The sequence below is a fragment of the Penicillium hordei genome (assembly GCF_028827395.1).
Source record: "Penicillium hordei strain IBT 12815 chromosome Unknown utg000003l_segment0_segment0, whole genome shotgun sequence".
Taxonomy (NCBI): Eukaryota; Fungi; Ascomycota; class Eurotiomycetes; order Eurotiales; family Aspergillaceae; genus Penicillium; species Penicillium hordei.
Window position 1 is genome coordinate 2,511,538 of NW_026623144.1, and position 14,095 is coordinate 2,525,632.

The window sequence follows — 14,095 nt, forward strand, 5'->3', positions numbered from 1 at the left end:
GTTATATCTCAAGTGGTCGCTTGCAAGGATAGCAAGTAGGCTGACGGAATAGATTTAGTTTCCCTCCTTCATCACGCGCTGTGCCTGCAAAATCTCCTCCAAAATCTCCTCGGTACTGCGCTCGGCCTCAGAAAACTCCGTACGCAGAATCTCCGACACCTTGGAGTCTCTAGGAATGAATGCTGCTTTAAATGGGAGCGGTGGGGAATTGAAGCCAGAAAAGAAATCAAGCCGACCGACGTGGGCCTCAACTTTCTTGCCATTGACAACCTCCCAGCCCTTCCGGATGTCATAGGCCCACAGCATCCGAGACACATTGATCATCATTGAGTTGTTGGCGATATATTGCCCTATATAGCCATGTCAGCCTCTGCCTCGGTGCCCTGTCCGGTGGATTGAAAAAATAGTTCACTTACCAATGCACTTGCGCCGGCCGAAACCGAACTGACTATGCGGGAGATCTGGGTTCTCCAGGAAGCGCTCCGGCCTGAACTCATCGGGGTTCGGATACATTTCTTCGTCCATTGAGATAGCCCAATGACCCGAAACGATGGTGGCACCCTTCGGGATGTGGTAGCCCATGAACTCATCGTCGGCCGTGACAGCGTGAGGTACACCCCCGGGCAACACCGGTCGCCAGCGGTGCACTTCCTTCACGAACGCCGCCAGGTACGGCATCTTCTCGGTATCCTCGAACGTCGGCAGTCGATCACGCCCAACAACTTGGTCAACTTCTGCCTGCAGAATACGCACCTTGTCCGGGTGCAGTACGGCAGCTAGCGTGAAAACCTGCAGCGTCATTGTTGTAGTGTCGGCGCCGGCCTCGTACGTATTACCAATTACGTACGATAGCTCAGTGTCTGTAAGAGAGCGGTGGTCCTTCATTGTTAGGATGTCCTTGCACCAGTTATAACCCGGTCGCATGGAGGCACCGTTGCGAATCATGTTGAAGAAGTTGCGCTCCACGTCTCCTAGCTGGTTGGCTATCTTCTGCCATGGCTTAAAGAAGGCAGGCAACTTGTTAAGGAACGGCAGCGAGTCGACGACCCAGTTGGTGATGAATACGTTGTTGAGGTTGTCCATTATGCGCTCGACGCCCTTGACCTCCTCTTCCTGTCCTGTTGGCATGCGTTTACCGTATGCCAGGGCGAAGGTTAGACTAGAGGAGTAGCGGTGGTAGCGCTTGAAGAAGTCGTCATGCGTAAGGAACTCGCTGACAAGCTGCTTGCTCTCCAGGTCCTGTAGTGGCCGGTACACGTTGGACATGCGCGGCGCCAGGAATGATCCCTGGAGCCTCCGATAGTTCCGCCATTTTTCGCCGTATGGCAGGGTCAATGACCGGTTGCCCTGACTGATGCACTCGTTAATCATGGTGAAAGTCGGCCGCGAGCTGTAAATGTTGCTGCGCTTTTCCAATAGCTCTCGCGCCAGCTCGTATGTGCCTAAGTAGATCACCGTGGACAGGCCATACTGCATACTGAAGATAGGACCGTACTTTTTGTGTTGTTCCGTCTGCGTGAGCCATGGATGGCTCTTGGGCAACTCTAACAAATTACCTATCAGTGGAAGCCCTGGAGGTCCTGGAGGTAGACGGCGTCGAAAGGCATAATAGCGAACGGATATAATGGCTATGACCAGAGCGGCTCCACTCAAGATTGTCAGGATGGTGACGGGTATCCCGAGGTCACCAAATGAATTCACTAAGGCATCCATGGTGTTGGGCAGAGCACCTGAGATTGGGATGTGGGCGGGTGATCGTGTGCAGATGCACGACTGGTTATAACAGAAATGAATATCACCACTCCCACGACTTCACGGACCCAATTGGCTATTCTCACTGACTATCAAATTGTCAACTTCGGCGACCTAGCTTGTCCACGGTGCAGCCTCTCGGGGCCCGGGGTGCGAATGGGCATAGCGGCCATGGTTAAACGCTTGGTACTAATGGACCGTAAATTAGCCTAAAACCTATATCTTAAAGAGGATGTTATTTCTAACTTTAGGGTTGCCCAGGTGCCAAGGTGCCCAGGTGAATGGTGGGTACTTTTCCTTACTAAGCTTTCCTCCCGTCTACGGATATTGATACAGGTATTTTAATTTTCTGCTGGCTTGAAATACGGCAAAATAACGTATAATTCACGCATCGATACCCAAAATACCAGGCATTGAGCCCTACCCGCTAACTATGCCCCGCCAGCCATACATCGGAGCCCGAGTCCCACATCGCGAGCGGAAATACAACGAGACACTTATTACGAAATACCACCCCACCTCTACATGGATTGTCCGATTACGGTACTCAAGGTTGTTTGCAAAATGATTTGGCCTCTTTGTTGATAGCCCGGGGATAAGGATATCGGGGCCCGAGTCTGCCGGACTTAGGAGTTAGTTAAGCACGACTGCCAATGTCGGGGCTTCTATAAAGCTGCTTTACTTATAGCTCAGGTTGACCTCTTTTCAGTTCCTTGAAACCTACCAGAGATTAACTGTCTTCAATCCCTCAAATCCAAGTCAAAATGCCTAAACTTCTCGTCATCTTCGGTGTCACCGGCCAGCAGGGCGGTTCAGTGGCCGAGACTGTACTTGCAGACGCACAGCTGAGCAAGGAATACTCCATCCGAGGCACAACGCGGGATACAAGCAGCGCGAAATCACAAGAACTGGCGAAAAAAGGAATCGAAGTTGTGGCAGCCAGTATTGAAGATCCCGCTTCCGTTCGCGACGCCTTCACCGGAGCTGATGTTGTCTTCGCAAACACCATCACCATCTACGACGGACACGCACGCGACAACGAAGTTAGACAGGGCCGTGCCCTGGCCGACGCCGCCGTCGCCGTAGGTGTGCCCAAGTACATCTACTCAACTCTGCCCAACGGGGGTAAGAACTCAAATGGCAAATACAAGAACATGGGCCACTTTGACGGTAAAGCGGAAGTGGAGGAATACATCCGCACCCTTCCCATTGAAAGTGCTTTCATTGCCCTGGGATCCTTCATGTCAAACTTCAATGCCTCCATGGCGCCTCACCCTGCTGGTGACGGCACCTACACTTTTGCTGCCATCGTGAGCCCCCAGGCCAAGATGCCCCTCGTCAACACGGGGGATGACACTGGCAAGTTCGTGGCCGCTATCCTCGCTGATTTCCCCAAGTACAAGGGCGAGGTGCTCAGCTGCGCCACCGCTCTGTACAGTTTCGAAGAGATAGCCCAGGCCATGAGCAAGGCGTCTGGGAAGACGGTCGCATACCGACAGTTTCCCGTAGACGTCTGGAAAGGGTTCCTGCCGCCGTTGATGAGTGATCACATTGTCGACATGCTGCTGTATTTCGAAGACTTTGGCTACTTCGGTGAGAATACTGAGGAAAAGGTGAAATGGTCGGCGGAGCAGGCTAGAGGTCACTTGACCACGCTCGATGAGTATTTCCAGGCCCACCCTTTGAACTTGGCATGAACAAGCGTCTCGTTCAATACATGATAACATATTTCTTTTTTTTGTTCCTCTCATTTTATCGTAATACCAGCGCATACACATAAAACCCTAGAATTGCTTGAATATCACATCGACAGAAAACATAAATTGTGAAGTAGATAGAGCTCAGTTGCTGTCATTGGTTATTGGGTTATTGGGCTCATCGGGATACCTGAGCCATGGCAGTTAGGTCCCACCATAATTCGTGCATTCTTGGGAAGGTGCAGGAGGGAAAGAGGTGATGACGGAAGCAAGGGAGCTGTTGATAGATCGTGTTATGCAGGGGGCGGGGCGCTTTCATTCTATCAACACATGAGCCCTTCATTGAGAAAGCCTAGTCCATAGGATCGACATGTTCAGAATGGGAAGTGAGATAAAGCCAAATTTTTCCATTAAAATGTCCGAGAGATAAACGGAGAGCAAAAAGAAGACGAAAACATCATCTTTCTGCACAGAACGGACATTACCGGAAGCATCTAGAATTTGCAGAGGTCATGATTCGGCTCTTCACCAGGGCTGAACCCCATCCCTGTTGATCACAAGACCCACATCAGCATCCCGCTCGCCCTCGATGACGCTACGAATGAACGGCCCCGCCACGGAGGGATCAAGCGCGCCCATCTTCCGGGAGGCATCGGGGTTGCCACCCAATCCGGTGGCCAAGAAACCGGGTGAGATCCCCCAAACCTTAACCCCGTCTTCTTTCAACCATCGATACCACTCCCGCATAAGCATGTTTAGCCCCGTCTTAGCACTGCGGTACGCCGGTACACTAAACCCTGTCTTAGGCCACCCCTTAGCCGCCACTCGATTCACCGGTAAAGTCCGGTTCTCAGTGCCGGCTAGAGTCGATGTACCCGAAGTGATGAAGAGTAGACGTGGGTCAGCGCTTTCCAGCAATAGAGGCGCAAACTCCGACGTCAGAATCTGTGTACCGGTCGTATTAACGTTCCAGGTGTGGTTCCACATCTCACGCGCTCCTAGCTGCCCTGTTGCTACTTGTTGGTCAAATTGGGCCCCTACCGGCAAGTCCTATTAGCACAATTCTTCATCTCGGATAATAGACACCTCCAATTACACAGATATAATACTCACCAGCGTTATTGATAAGCACATCAACCTTCCCATACTTGGATTTCACCTCGGTGAAGGCTCGACCAATCGAATCATCGTGCTCAATGTCTACCTGAATAGGGACAAACTCGCTTTTCGAGTCGGAAAAGTCCTTCTGAGCAGTGGCGGCAGCTGCTTGGGCCTTTTCTAGGGATCGACCCCCAAGAAGGATAGTGTAAGATTGATCGGATGCAGCCAGGGCTTTGACGGTCTCGAAGCCGATACCCGTGTTGGCACCAGTGATGAGAACTATTTTGGCCATGTTGACGATGTCGATGATGGTGTGTGGATAATAGAAAGAAAAGGAGGTTCCGGTTCAAACGTGGTGAGTGGGGTGATGTGCAGCTGTGTTGTATGGACGTGAAAATTGCCTTCGGCCTCCGTTTTCCCCTCTTAAGTCCGGCTTTTCTTTGTTCTTTTATGCACATCGGGGTCTCGGTCCCTATGAAAGCGCGAAGGAGGTATACAGGACTCTAATTGGACAATGTGCTGCAGCTATTACAAGGATCTTCGACCAACGTCACTTTGTACTCCGCATCTGCCTTCGGATTCCGTGCCCTAAATGGCCTATTCGCTCTGGGAATCTAAACCATTTAGGATACCCCAACATGTGTGTTCAATTTGTCACTCGACTCTCTGGCTATGACATTTCTTCAACCGGCAATACCTTTCGGACCCATTGTCATCTTGGGTCTAGTAGCCTTCCTTATCCACCACCTGTACCGGTTGGCCCATGATCCTCTGCGTAGAGTGCCCGGCCCCTGGCTCGCGCGCTTCACGCGTCTGTGGGAACTTCATCAGATCCGTCGCGGCCATTTCGAACAGATTAATGTCGAACTTCACCAAAGATACGGTTTGTCGTTCCCCAGACCTAATCACCTTTTAGGGTGGAGGGGCATCTCTAATACTCTCACACCAGGCCCCATCGTCCGCATCGCCCCCAATCGGTACAGCATTTCCAGTCCCGCCGCCCTGCAGACGATATATGGCCATGGCAGCAAATTTACCAAGGACCGCTGGTACCGCGCCTACGGCCATCCTGATGACTCCCAGGCCGACATGTTCTCAGTCATGGATGAGCGGCGCCACGCTGCCCACCGCCGCAAGGTCGCCTCTATGTTTAGCATGACTTCGATGGTCGCATACGAGCCGTTCGTCAACAGCTGTAACACTACGCTAGTGGAACAGCTGTCCCAACGAGCCGCGCGTGGCGAGAGCGTGGCCATCCCACGGTGGATGCAGTACTACGCTTTTGACGTGATTGGGGAGATAACAGTAGGTTTCATGACTCCCCCCGTGCCCCGTTGGTCTCTGACAGAATAATTTCATGGTCAGGTCGGAGCCTCCTTCGGCATGATGCGCACCGGTGGCGACATAGATGGCATCCTGCAAACACTCCAAGACAATCTATCCTATAGTTCACGCATGAGCTTGTTCGTTGAGCTGCATTCTTGGATAGGACAACTCAATCATTTGCTGGGCTCTCGCAGTTCTTTCGAAAATATCAATGCCTTCGTCCACCGCCACCTGGCTGCACGTCGCCACGCCCGATCCGATCGCCCGGACTTCATCCAGAAACTGATTGACCTGCAGGAGGCAGGAAAGGTCAACGACCTGGAACTCTTCAACACTATCAACGCCAACATCGCTGCCGGCTCCGATACTACCGGTCTCACTCTTAGCGCCGCCATCTATCATCTGGCCCGGAACAAGAGCTGTGCAGAGAGGCTGCGCGAGGAGATTGATGCCCGACTGGCCGCGGGTCAGTTATCGACACCCATTTCGTTTTCAGAAGCACAGCAGATGCCATATTTGCAAGCTATCATCAAAGAGGTCCTGCGCGTGCACCCGGCTGTGGGCTTGCCCTTACCTCGAGTTGTGCCTGCCCCAGGTGTCGAGTTGGAAAGATACTTCTTTCCGAAGGGGGTAAGTGTGGCCATCATCTAAATCGTACTGATTTGGGTAACCGCAGTTCAAGGGCTAACGTGTACAGACGGTTGTGGGGATGAATGCATGGGTCGTGCACCGAGACCAGGATGTCTTTGGCGCAGATGCGGATATCTTCAGGCCCGAACGATGGCTCGGCCCCAAGGAAGAAGTCGTGGTGATGGACAAGACCCTATTTTCGGTGATTTACGGTACCTTTGATGAGATTAGAATAAATGCTAACGTATTCTCAGTTTGGTGCCGGCTCTCGAACTTGCGTCGGCAAGAACATCAGTTTACTAGAAATTACCAAGCTCATCCCCGAGTTATACCGTCGGTTCGATTTTCAACTAGAAGGTGATGAATGGCGGACAGATAATGTATTTTTCGTTAAGCCGAGCTTCACGTGTAGGGTGGTATCGAGAGCTGAGGTGGATTAAGATTTGACCTCTGGGTACAACCTTTTACATCCATCCCCTATCTAGTTTGGACAGCAACAAACTAGACACAATCCCTCCACTATCAGAATAAACTGGGAATACTGTCAATTAAAATAACGCGGCTATGCCTCACTTCTTCCCCCAATTCCACATTAGCTAAATATAGGTAATTGGTGAAGTCTGTTCATTGATAACATGCACAATGAAGCATACAAATTTACGCTAATGTCTCGCTTAGGCGAGCAGTGGCAAGTAGTGAAAAGAGACAAGTTGTAGATTTCCAGTTAGAATAACCCAAGCTGGTGGCTGTAATAAGAGTATATAGTGGCCTTCTATTAGTCCTGCTGTCGGATCAGCTGGGCAGCATGGTGTGCATAGGCGTAGACACTGGCCATGATATGGCACGTCGGCATAGTGGGCATAGTCGACGAATCGACCACACGAATACCATCAAGCCCTTTGATCCTCCAAGACTTTCCTTCCACCACCGTTCCCAGGGCTACGGTTCCCAGCTATTAACGCGTCAGTCGATATAATGTTTTCAAAAAGGCCGGATGTGTCTTACCGGATGATGAAAGCTCATCGAGCCCCCAGCAATGGCGTTCCACAGATCCTCATCCGAAGTCACATTAGCCCCGGGGTAAATCTCTCGTCCCAAAATGGGCGCAATTTCTGGATTTTGAACCACTTTGCGCAACTGCTTGTAGCCATATAGAATGGCAGCCTTGTCTCCTGGGTAGCGTTAGCAATGGCGCAATGATGTTTAAGTGACCCACATACCCCGGGACCCGTAATAGTTTGAGTAAATAAGCGGCGCATCGCGGTAGTCGGCCGACGCCAATTTCATGTAGCCCGAGGCTTCGGGCTGAGCTAGCGCTACGAAGGGCGATATAATGCTCACGTTTGGGGTGGTCTGTTGCAGCGTTGAGCTGGAATATTGGAACATAAGATGACCCCTGTCGGCTGGGAGGCTAGGATGGAAAGTATCGCCAACGGCCTGGAAAATAGCGTCGGGAATGCGTGAGACGGCAAATGCGGCGCCGTTGGGCACACCTAGCGGACCAGACCCGTCTTTATAGTACTCCTCCTCCGCGATGGTTTTAAAAGTGCTGTTTTGTGTGTACTGCCACAACGTCTCGATGCTTGACGGCACCTCAAACTCCATGAAGGCGGAGTGATGGTCAAGTCTATTGCGTAGTGTCAGAGTGGCTTGTATAGAGAAACATAATGGTTGTGTACTTACAGGTTCTGGCCAATCTGAGGAATGTCGGCCACTACTTTGATTCCTAATGACTCAAGATGGCGCGCTGGACCGACCCCTGAAAGCATGAGCAGCTGCAAAGATGATAGAAATGTTAGCCAGGATAGTAAGGCTGAGGGTTGCAGGGTGAATGGTTCTTTACCTTAGGGGTATTGATGGCCCCCGCAGCCACAATAATCTCTTTTGCGTGAAGTGTTCTGGAGGAGCCATCGTTAGGGTTGATATATGTGACTGACTGAGCACGCCTTCCATGGAAGTTGATCTTCGTGGCCTGCGCATTGTGTAGAACTTGGACATTAAAGCGTCCGGCTAATTTCCATCCATAGCCTTGGGGAGCATAACTGCGACTTCTGTTTGAAGCGCGAATGCTGCTTGTGCCCGAAGAAACTCCAAGCCCAGTGCCATCATTCAGGTCAACATGAGGTAGCCCCAGGACTGACATCCACGCGCTCACAAGTTTGTCAACGAACCCCAGAGTGTCATCCGGTGCGGTAATATCAATAGGACCATCACCGTAAGCGCTCGCGTTGATGTGCGTATCGTAGCCAACATCGACCTCGGTATAGTGGAAGACAGCCTTGAAGTCCTCGAGGAGATTATCCCATCGCAATCCATCATCACCGCTGATATTAGCCCATTCACCAAAGACCGACGGTGCACCACGACAGGCACCTAAATAATTGACAGCGCTGCCACCACCAAATCCCCGACCCTGAGCCAGATCCGGAGTCTGGTTGTTGATGTTGCTATCGGGCTGCGAGGTATAGTTCCAGGTATACTCCGAGTCTAGCAATGTTGGAGCGAAGCCAGGCACATCGATTGCCGCTACCCCTGCCGTATCTGGACCAGCCTCCAGAAGGGTAACGGTCTTCTTCGAGTTCTTGGTCAATTGCTCCGCGAGCACGAAGCCTGCTGGACCACCGCCAATGATTACGTAGTCCGGCTGATTAACGCGAGGGACGACTCCTGCGTGAGAGACAGGAAGGGTCAGGGCCGTTAGAGTCAGTAAATATAACTTCAACATCGTTATCTCCTAAATAAAACATACACTTCATGAAACATCAGACTGGGTCTCTTTGCGGCCAGAGGCAGCAATTTATCTGGGCATGCGTCGCGGCTGAATCGATCGTCAGGAACGCCCACGAGGCACAAGGGGGCCACATGGGGCCACATGGGGCTACATGGGCCACGAGGGCGCCACGAAAGGGCTGTGTTATCGCATGAATCCGTTCGCTTGGTGGAAATTCCCGGCGTCCAAAGACCTAGATGCACTTAATGCAAGTTGAATGCATACCGTCACTTTCATTCAGCTCAATCTCGTCCCTTGCATTCTATATTTAGGCCTTATTGATCCTCGCATGCGCAATCCCCATTTCTAGAAGCCCGTCAGCTACGCCATCTTCGTAATCTCACTCGAAGGGAACGACGAAGCTGAAGCGAACCGTGAAGGTCATTTCCCGGCTGGCAGCTGTCCAGCAGCCATGGACTACGGAAGTGGGTCGCATGACTCGTATCGTGGGCGCAATTTGGCGGAGCATTCTCATTCACGATTGGAGAGTAAAACAATGGCTTCGCCTATTTTTCCAACTTCCAGGCCCCGGGTGCCTTCTTTGAAACTGGTATATCTGGGTAAATCTTACTCAGGCTGACTGGATAGACCATCATGCTCTGAGGCGACCTAGCTCAGCCGACTCGTATTCAGACACCCAGTCACTGTCCAAGGCGTCTTCGGTTCAACGCAGATTTACAAATGGCTGAATATGAGATATGTCCTAATATGTTCAAGGACTATGACCTCAGTTTATCATGCCCAGGTCTGATGTTATATTACGACTACAGAGTGCGTTCAAATGTTTACCTTGACCCATGGTATGGATGCGATTGTGCTAAGCAATTCAAACTGCGAAATGGAACCTCTAACAATTCCTTCCGCTAATTTTTGAAGGTTCCAATGTATTTTCATTCCACATTAATGTTTAAATTAATGGCCGATAGGGTCATCCCAAAGACTCTTATCTTTCACGACGGCATTTACTCGCGCAGGAAATCAATGACCTGGGTGTAACTGCATACGGCCATGTTATAGTCAGCTTACCATCTCTTTATCGAATATAAAATACAAGTTGGCTGGACTTACCCTCGGATATATCCGTTGCGGCCTTCGTCTTGATCGAGTTTGGCGTTCGTTCCCATCCACCCATGAAACATTGTTGTGTATGTTTCGACAAACCCACCGATGGCGCCTAGACGATCCTCGATGACGGTCTTAAATCCGGCGACAGGCTCTGCCGGCTCATCCTTGGACGCCAGCACCATATGCGGGATGTTAATCTCCTTGGCGTCGGCGGGATCGAGCATGCTGAGGACAAGACCGATCAGCTCCGAGGGACAGTCAGAAGGAATGGTTCCCATACTTACCCCGGATGTAGTTGTACTGATACTGTAAACGGGGTATTGTTCTTAGAGGCTAGCGCCACGACCTGATGAACCAGTCAGAAGTGAGAAAAGTCGGAAAGAACACCCAACACAACACGCAAAGCTCACCTTTCCCCCCCAACACAGGCCATATGCACCCCACCGAGTCACTCCCGGGAAGCTGGCCTTGTATTCATTTGTGACCTCGATAAGAGTTTTCACATACTTGGGGGGCGCCGCGTATCCCTTGAGATATCCAAAGAATTTCTCTCGTTTTTCCTCCGTGTCTGGCGGCAGCCATGCTGCATCCGCGTAGACTCCCTGGAGAAAGTCCGGAATGAAGACAATGGCATTGAGCGCTCGGGAAACTATGTCAGCACCCTGCTTCGTGTTGCAGGACAGCCCCATCACGTCGTACGCAATTACTACGCCGACTTCGGCGTTAGTGGGACCGACCACGTCTTCTGCTGTCAGTTAAGTGAATTTGCTTGGACTGGTAACTACTTGCATGTTCGTAATCCGGCGATGGTCTCCTCGCGGCCCTGTGGAGTATAGTCCTTGATCACCACATCTACGACGGGTGGCTTTGCGCTGTCTGTCATGGTGGTTGAATATTTCACGGTTAGGATGTCGAATGTCGAATAAAACACTGTAACAAGTTTATTTTCTCCCTTTCGTTGAATTCAATAATATATATTAAGCCCTCGAAGCGGGCACTAAGTCTTCCGCTAGGGTATTGTTCAGCGATGGATCAAGTATGTATATTTCGGACACCGAGACTAGAATACTAGAACCCTCATGGAAATGCGTTCTGGGAGGGGCTTTTGATATTAACGTACATTGCCGTTAGACGGAGGTTTCTACAACGCCCTTCCCGGGGCCCGGGCTCCGTCCGACCTTACTCGATCGCCACGAAACTGCTAGACCAAAAGGGAGGCACACAGAATATTTGATCCTCTTATTGAGTCTAATTAGGGTATTTTGAGGAATATTGATCGATTTTCATGCCCGCTTTCGTTCTTTTACTTGACATTATTCGAAGATACTTCCCTGGCCTTCGTTCAATCGACAAGGTGAAGGAAACAACGTAAATTGTTTTGACCAAGATTCTCGAAATTTCATTCATGCCTGTTGAGAGAAAACTGGCGTACGGACAATGCATAGTATGGATGACCGATATTTAGTACTCTAACTAAAACGCCAAATTTAATTCCTACTGTCGTCAGGGTAGAATTACGCATGCGCCAAGGACGAAAAGGCGTTGGAACTTGTTATGTGCAACAGAATAAATTGGGATGAATGTAAATGAACATTGAACATCCAGATCGATACATATGCTACTCGTCTGGGCTTACATAGATATGGATTATATAGTTCTCTCGGGGTAGAATAGCTGCGTAGCCCAGACACTGTCTAATTACTCCGCGAATCCGATCTCGATGAGCGAGTCCCAGCTTTCTGAGGGCTTATGAATACCAAGGATCTTCAATCGGGGGTCCGCGAGGGCCACAACCTCCTGCCAGTCTTCGGCACTGCGCTCTTGAGTGTTAAGCATCTGAAGCATCGTGATATCCACATTCCTAGTCGTGGACTCCATTAGCACGCAGTAAACAAATTGCAAGTTGCCACTGAGTTCGAAAGCCAAGCTACTTACCGCATATATCTCTCCTGGACGCTGTTGACAACCTTCGGGGGCACCACGACCACCTCCACAAGTACAATCTTGCTAGTTGGCTTCATGGCCGGCACGATCTGTTGGACAATCTTGGCCGAATTAACATTGGACCAGTTGTGGCAGATATGCCGCAGTATATAGACATCGGCTGTCGTCGGCTGAGGATCGAAAAAGTTGTGCGCCACAAAAGCCACACGATCTTGAAGAGCGACCGAAAGTTGCTCACGTCCTTGCTCGATCGTGTGCTTATAGTCTTGGACTTCGAAGGTAAGATCCGCAAACTGCGAAGCCAGCGCTGCGCTCACGAAACCAGAAGACCCGCCCACCTTTCAAGTTTCAGTTACCCGTTAGAAACACAGCTTGGATCAGAAGCGAGGAGAAAACATACATCAACCACGGTGGCCTTGCCCAGTGCTGCCCAATCATATCCATTGACCACGTGCAGAAGGCTGTGACCATACTCCTTTCCGACTCCCTCCATGGTGCCGAAGAACCGCGCTTGACGGTCCGGGTGTTTTTCCAGGAACGTAAAAATAGGGTCTGTCGTGTCGAATGCCTTGCTGAAAGCGCTCTCCTCGGGCTTCTCACTACCTGGGTGCTCGTCCAGCGCATCGGCTAACTTAGCGCCAGCGAGGAAGAGCTCTTCGAGGCAGTGGCCGTACCAGTCATGCATGGGCTTGTTGCGCAGCAGGACGGCCGAGGCTGCGCTGTGAGCGATGTAGCCGAGCTTGGGCTCCGCAAAGATGCCGTTCAAGGTCGATTGCCGTAAGAATCGCTCAACCTGTCGTTCAGGAAGGCCGACCTTTTTAGCGAGCTCGCCATACGAAATTGATCCCTCGAGTGGGACAGCTTCGTGGATCTTGAAGTGGTATATGACTCGTTGCACAGCAAGATCAATCGACTGTTTGATAACATATTAGCCCATTTGGAGGCTAATTTTTATACTTGACGCAGCGAAGATAGCTTAATAACTTACCCCCCAGCACAATTCTCTCAGGACTTGAGCAGGTCCCTGCACCAGGTCACGTAATGTTCGCGTGTCGTCGATTAGGGCCACACGCGCTGCTTCCACATAAGGGTCATGCTTGGGATTAGGGAACTCTGGCTCGGCGTTTTCATCAAAAGACGGGGCCTTGAACTCATTAAATTTCAGGTGGTAGTCGAGCACACCTGCATTAGAGGCGATCCGAGTCGTGAGGTCGGTAAAAGAAGACATTGGTGATATCTTAAGTTTGGATCTGAGGGATCCAGTTTGTTTAACTACTTGAAAGGTTGAAAGCCAATCATGGACTTCATTTATACTGACTCGTTGAGTCAACCAGTATAGATACCCTAGCGCCGCAGTTGGGGAACGGCCGAGTGCCGCACTTTCGGCCTCCGAGGTGCCGGACGACTAGGTCATTAGACACAGTCAAATTCGATCAATCGATCGAAAAAGTCGGGGAGAGAAAGTTCAATGCTGCTTCACTACAACATACATTCTTGAAGAACGTGCTGGAGAAAACAGCGGTGAGGGGACCTCGGGATGTTCCTCAGAACCTATGAAGCTCTTGCTGAATAATTGGGCTGAAAAAGGTTGATCCATCTGTCGAATACCAAGTCCGAATACATGATAGAAACCAGGTATTATACCGGACAAATTATGTGACATTGGGTACCAGGCATACCATACAAAAATGTATATTACAGTTAGTCATCGAGGTCCGCACAGATTGTTGAAATAGCGGGTTTTGTCAATTTAGTTAGAGTCTTCAACATTGGTCATCTATACCATACATTGATCGTACACCAGCTTTCT

The 14,095-nt window shown here is 50.6% G+C and overlaps 7 protein-coding genes across 7 annotated transcripts; 2 read left to right on the top strand and 5 right to left on the bottom strand.

Annotated features, from left to right (window-relative positions):
• Positions 1-54: 54 nt before the first annotated feature.
• N7537_006181 (cytochrome P450) lies at positions 55-1,713 on the bottom strand (the record flags this gene model as incomplete). The annotated part of the gene is made up of 2 exons (XM_056897238.1): positions 55-350; positions 417-1,713. 2 exons carry the CDS (start codon positions 1,711-1,713, stop codon positions 55-57), a joined length of 1,593 nt encoding a protein of 530 aa, XP_056753023.1.
• An 803-nt stretch (positions 1,714-2,516) lies between these two features.
• On the top strand, positions 2,517-3,449 carry N7537_006182 (NmrA/HSCARG family protein; the record flags this gene model as incomplete). The annotated part of the gene is made up of 1 exon (XM_056897239.1): positions 2,517-3,449. One exon carries the CDS (start codon positions 2,517-2,519, stop codon positions 3,447-3,449), a length of 933 nt encoding a protein of 310 aa, XP_056753024.1.
• A 525-nt stretch (positions 3,450-3,974) lies between these two features.
• On the bottom strand, positions 3,975-4,842 carry N7537_006183 (putative short chain dehydrogenase; the record flags this gene model as incomplete). The annotated part of the gene is made up of 2 exons (XM_056897240.1): positions 3,975-4,486; positions 4,563-4,842. The coding sequence occupies 2 exons, from the start codon at positions 4,840-4,842 to the stop codon at positions 3,975-3,977; spliced, it is 792 nt and encodes a 263-aa protein (XP_056753025.1).
• A 380-nt stretch (positions 4,843-5,222) lies between these two features.
• On the top strand, positions 5,223-6,946 carry N7537_006184 (cytochrome P450; the record flags this gene model as incomplete). The annotated part of the gene is made up of 5 exons (XM_056897241.1): positions 5,223-5,433; positions 5,500-5,855; positions 5,916-6,506; positions 6,574-6,708; positions 6,761-6,946. The coding sequence occupies 5 exons, from the start codon at positions 5,223-5,225 to the stop codon at positions 6,944-6,946; spliced, it is 1,479 nt and encodes a 492-aa protein (XP_056753026.1).
• A 335-nt stretch (positions 6,947-7,281) lies between these two features.
• On the bottom strand, positions 7,282-9,231 carry N7537_006185 (GMC family oxidoreductase; the record flags this gene model as incomplete). Its single annotated transcript, XM_056897242.1, has 5 exons — positions 7,282-7,458; positions 7,512-7,678; positions 7,727-8,133; positions 8,190-8,281; positions 8,350-9,231. The coding sequence occupies 5 exons, from the start codon at positions 9,229-9,231 to the stop codon at positions 7,282-7,284; spliced, it is 1,725 nt and encodes a 574-aa protein (XP_056753027.1).
• Positions 9,232-10,238: 1,007 nt separating this feature from the next.
• On the bottom strand, positions 10,239-11,030 carry N7537_006186 (dienelactone hydrolase; the record flags this gene model as incomplete). The annotated part of the gene is made up of 4 exons (XM_056897243.1): positions 10,239-10,272; positions 10,345-10,566; positions 10,626-10,687; positions 10,752-11,030. The coding sequence occupies 4 exons, from the start codon at positions 11,028-11,030 to the stop codon at positions 10,239-10,241; spliced, it is 597 nt and encodes a 198-aa protein (XP_056753028.1).
• A 1,009-nt stretch (positions 11,031-12,039) lies between these two features.
• Positions 12,040-13,513, bottom strand: N7537_006187 (uncharacterized protein; the record flags this gene model as incomplete). The annotated part of the gene is made up of 4 exons (XM_056897244.1): positions 12,040-12,202; positions 12,277-12,623; positions 12,686-13,198; positions 13,274-13,513. 4 exons carry the CDS (start codon positions 13,511-13,513, stop codon positions 12,040-12,042), a joined length of 1,263 nt encoding a protein of 420 aa, XP_056753029.1.
• Positions 13,514-14,095: the final 582 nt, after the last annotated feature.